This window comes from Silurus aristotelis (assembly GCF_946808225.1).
Source record: "Silurus aristotelis genome assembly, chromosome: 2".
Taxonomy (NCBI): Eukaryota; Metazoa; Chordata; class Actinopteri; order Siluriformes; family Siluridae; genus Silurus; species Silurus aristotelis.
The window spans coordinates 22,938,951-22,946,450 of record NC_139575.1 but is presented as its reverse complement, the minus strand read 5'-3'; the positions used below and the strand labels follow the sequence as shown (position 1 = coordinate 22,946,450).

The following is a 7,500-nucleotide window of genomic DNA, read 5'->3' as shown; positions in this document are numbered from 1 at the left end:
GGAGGATTAAGGGCCTTGCTCAAGGGCCCAAGAGTGGCAGATTGGCGATACCGGGGCTTGAACCCCAGACCTTCCGATCGGCAACCCAGCGCCTTAACTGCTGGAGCCACCACTCCCCCATACATTATATTGTCTGGCTTAAAAATTATCACTTATTTCACGCCATGTACTCTCAGTATTAACTAGACATAGGTCAGAGGTGTGTGTTTTGGGGAAATTGCATTCTTCTCTAGGGACAGCATTTTCTTCAGCTGGATTATTGTTCAACCCATACATTTTTAGCATTTTTCTTTACATGGGTGAAAGTTGCAGGCTGAATCTGTGGTTAGTGAAAATCTTGTGAGTGAAAGTGCAGTGCAGTGCAGCAGGTGCAGGTGTAAGAATAGCTGGGTGGTTAGGTTGTACCTGTTTCCTGCAGGTACTGGAGAAAAAAGGAGGGAAAGGGAGTAACTTTCAGTCTCTCTCTCTCGCTCTCTCATCTAATGCTCAAGGTTAATATTTTTTATCTTCATTCACCTCAAATCTGTGTGTGTCTGTCTGTCCCTATGTGCACGTGTGGTTAGTTGTGCTTTCAAGTGTGTGCAAGAAAAAGTTGCAATTATCCATAGGAACTCAGTACCACAAGTGATAGACACACACAAACACCACCTCAAGTGTGTGCACACACAGCAAGACTTGCAGCCCCTCACGAGCAAACAAAAGGTTGAGCTCGACAAATATCTCAGTTGGCTCACTGTTGATTCATCACTGGCCCAGCTGTGGTAGTTTAAGTTCCCAAACATGAGATGATTGCAGTCACTTGCAGTCTCACCTTTTCTTCACACAGGACAACTGTTTTAACACATACACATACACATAGAGGCCCAGAAGCCACATTGCTATGTAGTGTATTAGAGTGTGAAAAATTGCTGTGTATTAAGAATTGGGTGTTGAATTGTGACACACACCTAGTTCATAACAGCAGTCTCAATGCAAGAACATGGCAAAAGTCACAAGGTTAATCTGTGTTGTGCATATCATTTTGTTCCGGATGTGTTATGGGAAGCAATTCTGTCCTATGAAAGTATACGATTTCCCACTGGGGAGAAGCCACACGCTTTCTTGAGACCAAGATATATACACCTCCCTACATTAGAATTATCATCTCGGGTTGCTGTGAAGTCTGGTACTTAAGATTCAGGTCCATCGGGTTGACATTCTGTATTCACACCCCACACACATGCACTTCCCTTTCTGCTCCTTCTATGTGCTGATTATTTGTCCCTGTCTCTCTGAATCCCTCTCTCCTGCTGAGGCTGACGCCTTGGCCCTGTCGTATAGGCAGCAGTGCTAATAAACCTTGGAGCCTGGACTCCACACGGTCTCTCTTTCTCTCGCGCTCTTACTCTTTTTCTCATTCTCTCTCTCTCTCTCTCTCTCTCTCTCTCTCTCTCTCTGAATCTCTCTGATTTCGTGCCCAGTTTTTTTCTGCGGTCCAAAATGACAAGTGACTCCCACTTACAGTTTTTCTGTTACCCCCCTCCCTTACTTTTTTCATGCACTGCCCACTGTGACAAGCCCGTGCCAGAGAACCACACACACACACACACACACACACACACACACTCGACAGAAAACACACAGCTGGACCCCAGCTGCCTACAAAGCGAGTGCTTTGGAAATCAATGAAGGAGAATGTAGAAAAACGGGAAGGAGTTTAAATAAATTGGCACTAGAAATAATAAAGCATGGAAAGAGAGGCATTTGGAAACGTTGAAAAGAGGGGACGAATGAGGAGGGTCAAAAGGAAAGGAAATGGGCTGCAACCAGAGAATAAAGTTTTAGTGTTGATCCAGTAACAGGTCAAACACTTGGATGGCCACAGACAAGAGCCATATTAGTCTCATCTTCAGTTTAGCTGAAATCTCAATAAAACTTATAAACTCTACTTCCATATGTATAAACAGCAGATTGTTTCATGTTTCACAATTCCATCTTTTTGTGTCAGATAACTTTGTGGATTTCCCTTAAATGCTCAGTGTGATAGATTTAACCAGCTAATGTGTCTAATCAACTAATGTTTGTTCACTGATTTAAGCAATGATTGTGTGTTATAATCTCGATTTAAGGTTAAGAAGTTGTACTCCGCTGACCGTCTAATCTGCCATGCTGATATTCTGCCACACTGTGAAGTCCAGAAGTAGGATATTAGGAGTTACATGTTGAGAAGATTTTCTTTTTGTTTTAGTATCGTCGATAGTGGGAAATTCAGCATCCCAATCTTTAGTCAAATCGCATCATAGATTACATTTACTGATTTACAACATCACTCAGCAGTATTTAATTTAATATGATCCGAGTGACAGGGAACCCCAATTTTATAACTCTTCTATAATTCTCTTTTATACTAGAGAGTCTTGGCCTTGCTCTGTAGAATGTTGTTTAATTCCATTTTTCATTTTGTGTCCTCGCATTTGACAGCACACATGCAGTGTATTGTAGACTGTATTCATATTCTATGATTGAATCAGAATGTGTGTGTGTGTGTGTGTGTGTGTGTGTGTGTGTGTGTGTGTGTGTGTAATGTCTACAACATTTAGGTTCAATCTCTAGTTCTAAAAGACTTTTTCAGCTCAAGGTGCTGTTTGAACCAAAGACAAAGTATAGATGATAATTTGATCTACATTCATAACCTACTTCAGGCACAAATCTCCTTGATTTAAACCTTGCAATAAAGTGCAATAAAGAAAATGACTACCAGGTGACCATATTTATTTCCTTACGAATCGCAAAGCATTTTGTGTCGTGGTTCTTCTTTTCTTTTTTTTTTTTGTCTGCCTTTATCATGGTGTGTTAATTGTTAAGACTTATTTTGTTGTCACTTTTCCCATGAAACAAGCCATGAACCAACAGCATTCCAGGGAACTCACCCAGAATTTCTAATCTGCTTGGCTGTGTGTTTTCTCCCCCCGCAGATCACTCTCATCTGTCCTACACATGCTCATATCCCAAAAGAACGTGAAGGAGAAGAGAGGAGGGAAGACGGATGTTGAAAAGACACATTAGAGGACACGAGAAATAAAAGGGATGCGTGTGTGACATTCACACACATACTGTTTATGGCTAGCGCTGGTTGCCTTGAAACCAGAAAGATGTAGAACGTGATGAAGACACACACTCCTTAATTTACACCGAAAGTTGTCACCTTTGCTGCGGGTTCCTGTAAGTTGACCATTTAAGCCACAAAAAGCCAGTTGACACTTCTGAGAAACATGCTGCCATCACAAATGTGTGGCTGACAGTTGAGCTATAACAACTGCATCATGTAGGAACATTATCACCTAATAGAGGAAGTGCATAACTTGTGAAGAACAAAAGTTGCCTCTCATTGCCCACTTCTTTTACAATGCATGTGTGTTTGTGTTTGTGTTTGTGTGTGTGTGTGTGTGTGTGTGTGTGTGTGTGTGTGTGTGTGTGTGTGTGTGTGTATGTGTGTGATGTCTGAATATCCGAATGTACTTATGTGTGAGATTGGATAGTAGATGGTAGCATTCACCCCTAAGGACTTGCATTGTGGTGTGAGGTTGACAAAACAGACAATTCACGAAGCATACTACTGAGGAAAGTCAAACACACACACACACACACACACACACACACACACACACACACACACACACACACACACACACATTTCATTTCATGCCAAATGCTTGTCTTACCAACTACTGATAAAAATATTAAATCCACGATCATGAGACAATATCATACAAAACATCTATAATATCTAAGGTCACACATAATTCATTAATATTTACCACACAGTAAACAAAAAAGGTTTTCTGTTACCTCTTGAAGTCAGTTAAAAATGTATAAAGGCAGAATATTGCCTACAAAATATTTTTCAAGATCATCAACTGTTTGTGCGTCATGTAGTGCTAAAGCCTGATATCGATACATACTGTATATTGTATAATGTATAATGCTTATGTTTCATAATGAAATGAAATAAACAAGTTCAAATGTTATGGTATTCAGAATGTGGCTCCACAAACATCCTTGGATATTATTAGTGGCTTGACATGTTTTATTACAATTAATCAGTTAAAGATGTTAAATTGCCACACAGAAAGCACGTGCTGAAGTTTTCTTGAGCAAAAAATTAAGAAAAATAATGAATAGACGAATTACAAGATATATTTCAAGATAATTTGTGACTGCATGGATTCTTCTGTTAAAAAGAATTATGCGTTGAGCTGTGGGATTTAAAAAAAAAGGAAGATTTAAAAACAAATAATTGTCAGATCAGGATAAGTTAATTAAATTAAAGACATGGAAAAAAACTATTAACAATTAAATCTTAAAAGACACTGCAACTTCCTAAAACCTGAATCGAAGTGTTTGATAAGGCGTAGAAAAAAAATACGGCTGCCGTGCTGACGGTGTCTGATGTGCATATAAAGTATAATTACATACTATTTAAAATTCTGTTTTACGAAACACCTGGTAAGCAGATCAAATTTTCGTAGTTTTTTTTTTTTTGGGACGTTTTTTTTTTTTTACGATTTTAATGGTAAAAAAAAGAATCTTGATCTAGGGTCGCTACACTTCGCAACTCAGCAAACAAATTTGAAATGTTTGAATATAAATAAATATAAATTAAATACTAAATCCATTAAAAAATACAAAATTATGGACCTCAATTTGATTTATTTATTTATTTTTACTAAAACTCTGCAGAAGAAGTGCAGTGCACAATAAACTGACTGTAATTTTGTTTGTATTTAGAATATGTTTTAAAAAAAAAGCTAATCATAATAGAATTATTTTAAAACTTTGTAATATATTTACTTATAATTAAATGTATTAAGTAGGCCTAGATGAATGTAAAACATTATATATATATATATATATATATATATATATATATATATATATATATATATATATATATATATATAATATATATAAATATATATTAAAAGTGAATCTTGTTTACATTCAGTATTGCTTATCCTTTATACTGAATTCTGTTCATTACAGTTTCGTGAGGTAGTTCACAAAATGAATTTTTTTGTTGTTTATATATATATATATATATATATATATATATATATATATATATATATATATATATATTGAAACACAAAGGAATTTCAGGCTGAATTCAGTACCTCTGAATATGCAATCATAAACTGATATTTGCCTATAATAACTTTTTTTTTTAAATGGATCAAAGAAGACATTAGTTGCCTGTAGAATCCTAAATACAATAAATCATCCAAACACATTTATGTTCTGTTAAAACCAATAAATCTACAAATCCAAGTCTGTGTCCATATGCATTACGAAGGGCGACAAATTATCAAAAAGAATTTAGTGATGCTGAAGGAGAATGTGGTGTTGATCAGAGAGGAAAAGCCGCACATCATGTTATTGGCTGTGTGTGTGTGTGCATGTGTGTGTAAGTGTGTGTGTGGTGCTCTCCGGAGTTCTCCTTAATATATAAATCGCTGTCAGCTTTAAATCCGGATTCAGGTATGCACAGGTCCGAGTGATTGAAACCGAGTAAGACACATGCATTTACACACTAATAGTCTATAGTTTACGTCTCACTAACTTTTGAGTAGTTGCGGCTGCAGTTGCACAAACTTCAGACGCGCAACTGCAGAGTGCATGGAGAAAAATTCATTATATATATAAATACGTTTATCAATATGCATGTGTCCTAATTTCATCATACCTCGGTTGCGTCGGGGGTTTGCCTGTTTCCTCCGTTTACCGCGGCTCTCCTCGGCCATAGTTCCTCTGTAGCTGCCTCAGTGAGTTCTGGGCTGAGTGACAGAGCAGTGCTCCGTGTGGCCCGCGCGCTCTGCCTCGCTGACGTCCTGCCCGCGTGCACCACCGCCAGTGATGTCATCAGAGGCTGGTCCTGACCTGGCATGCTCACACGTTATAGCCCTGTTAAACATTCATTTAAAAATACACCTTTAAAAAAATCATATGCACGCTTTAATGAATACTTTACTTTCAGAAATAAGTGCTTTTCCGTGCCACCTGGGGTGCTACCATTAGATCACTATAAGTGCGCGTGTGTGTTTTTACTTGGAAATGTGTATCTAATTGTTAAGGTTCACTATAATTGCGTTTCCAAATGCACCTTTTGCATATAATTAAAAATAGTTTGAAAGGTAGAGAAAAAGTACAGCTTGGCATCTTTAGCTTTCAAAGTGTATACGATTGTGTGATTTGGATCAGGAGATTTTTTTTTTTTCAAATACAAACAGAAGGTATTAAAATCCAACATTAGAAAATAATAACAGTGATGCCTCTGTCCATATATTCCAGGTGATAAACTGAGATCTGTTATTAACAGTAACAATCTAAACAGGATCAGGGTGTTTCTTTGCTTGTCTTTTTAGTTGTTGTAAAGCATTTGCGCATATCAATTATATGCGCAAATGGGCGCATTATAGGCAACAATCTCTGACACCGAAGTGGATTCTAATGCAAAAATATGCAAATAATATACGACCTTAGAAATTTCGTTTTAAAACAAACACTTTTACACCACGACATATCCTTAATGCAGCCTATATAGGCCTAAAGAAATATTGGTGCGCAATAAAAACGCATAAAACAATAGGCTTTGACATGCACACGTTATAACCTGATCTATAGCTGTAAAGTCATGTAAAGTCATCCCACCTGCACCTCGCTGCTCCCCACGATCGCTGTAGGAAGTATTACATTGTCAGTCCTATTGTGTGAATGATTGGACTGTAATCTGTTTAGCAAGTGAAAAAAACATCCGAAAAAATAAAGAAATCCGCGCACTAACGCACCGTTTCAGGACCCCTACCTTGACATTCACACGCATGTCCCCCCTGCAGCGCACAGCGGGGCTTCTCCAGGCCAATGACGAGTGGGAATGTGCGAGCAAAACATCCAAACACACTCCAGCACCTCAGTCTGCTCTTACAGAGTCACCGACCTCTGCCATTATTGCTCTCAAGTTAAGGGAAAAAAAAACCCTGAACATTCAAGGAATCCGTTTTTGAATGGTTTATAAAAATATTTTTTAAGTATTTTCATTTTGCGGGAAACAAGCAAAAAAAAAATTGACATTTCAATGTGTAAAATCATTTTATGTGTAAAATATTTATTTATTTATTTATTTATTTATTTATTTATACTAATACAATTCACTAATAACTGATCATCGATACTTCAATTAAACGAGAACCTGGAAATAACCGCAATCCGGGAACTCTCGCGAGAGTTTGCGTGAAGTGAGGGTACTCTCAGTGTGGGACTCGGTGAGTCAGAGGCAGAGCTCGTGCCTTAATGGTTTGCGGCGCCATCTCGAAATGTCGCTCCTTGAGTAGCGCCTGAACAGCCGCTGCGCTTTGATGTGGCTGAGGTCGCCGATGCGAGCAGCTCTGAAAATAAATTAACGGCTGTTTCAGAGCAGCGAGGAGGGTTGCCCTTTAAGTGGAAAATCCTCGTAAGGAGCCGCAA

At 38.1% G+C, this 7,500-nt stretch overlaps 1 protein-coding gene across 2 annotated transcripts in view; it reads right to left on the bottom strand.

The window, feature by feature from the left end:
- The window catches only part of LOC310719519 (zinc finger E-box-binding homeobox 2), a 26,050-nt gene extending 19,092 nt beyond the window's left edge, over positions 1-6,958 (bottom strand). Inside the window, exons 1-2 of one of the 2 annotated variants that reach the window (XM_083529333.1) lie at positions 6,842-6,958; positions 5,723-5,940 (exon numbers count right to left, since the gene is read on the bottom strand). In XM_083529333.1, the coding sequence (XP_083385459.1) occupies positions 5,723-5,780 (58 nt within the window). In that variant the 5' untranslated portion in view covers positions 5,781-5,940; positions 6,842-6,958. The remainder of the gene's footprint in view (positions 1-5,722; positions 5,941-6,841) is intronic. The other variant, XM_083529332.1, reaches the window with a different exon arrangement.
- Between the last annotated feature and the right edge of the window lie 542 nt (positions 6,959-7,500).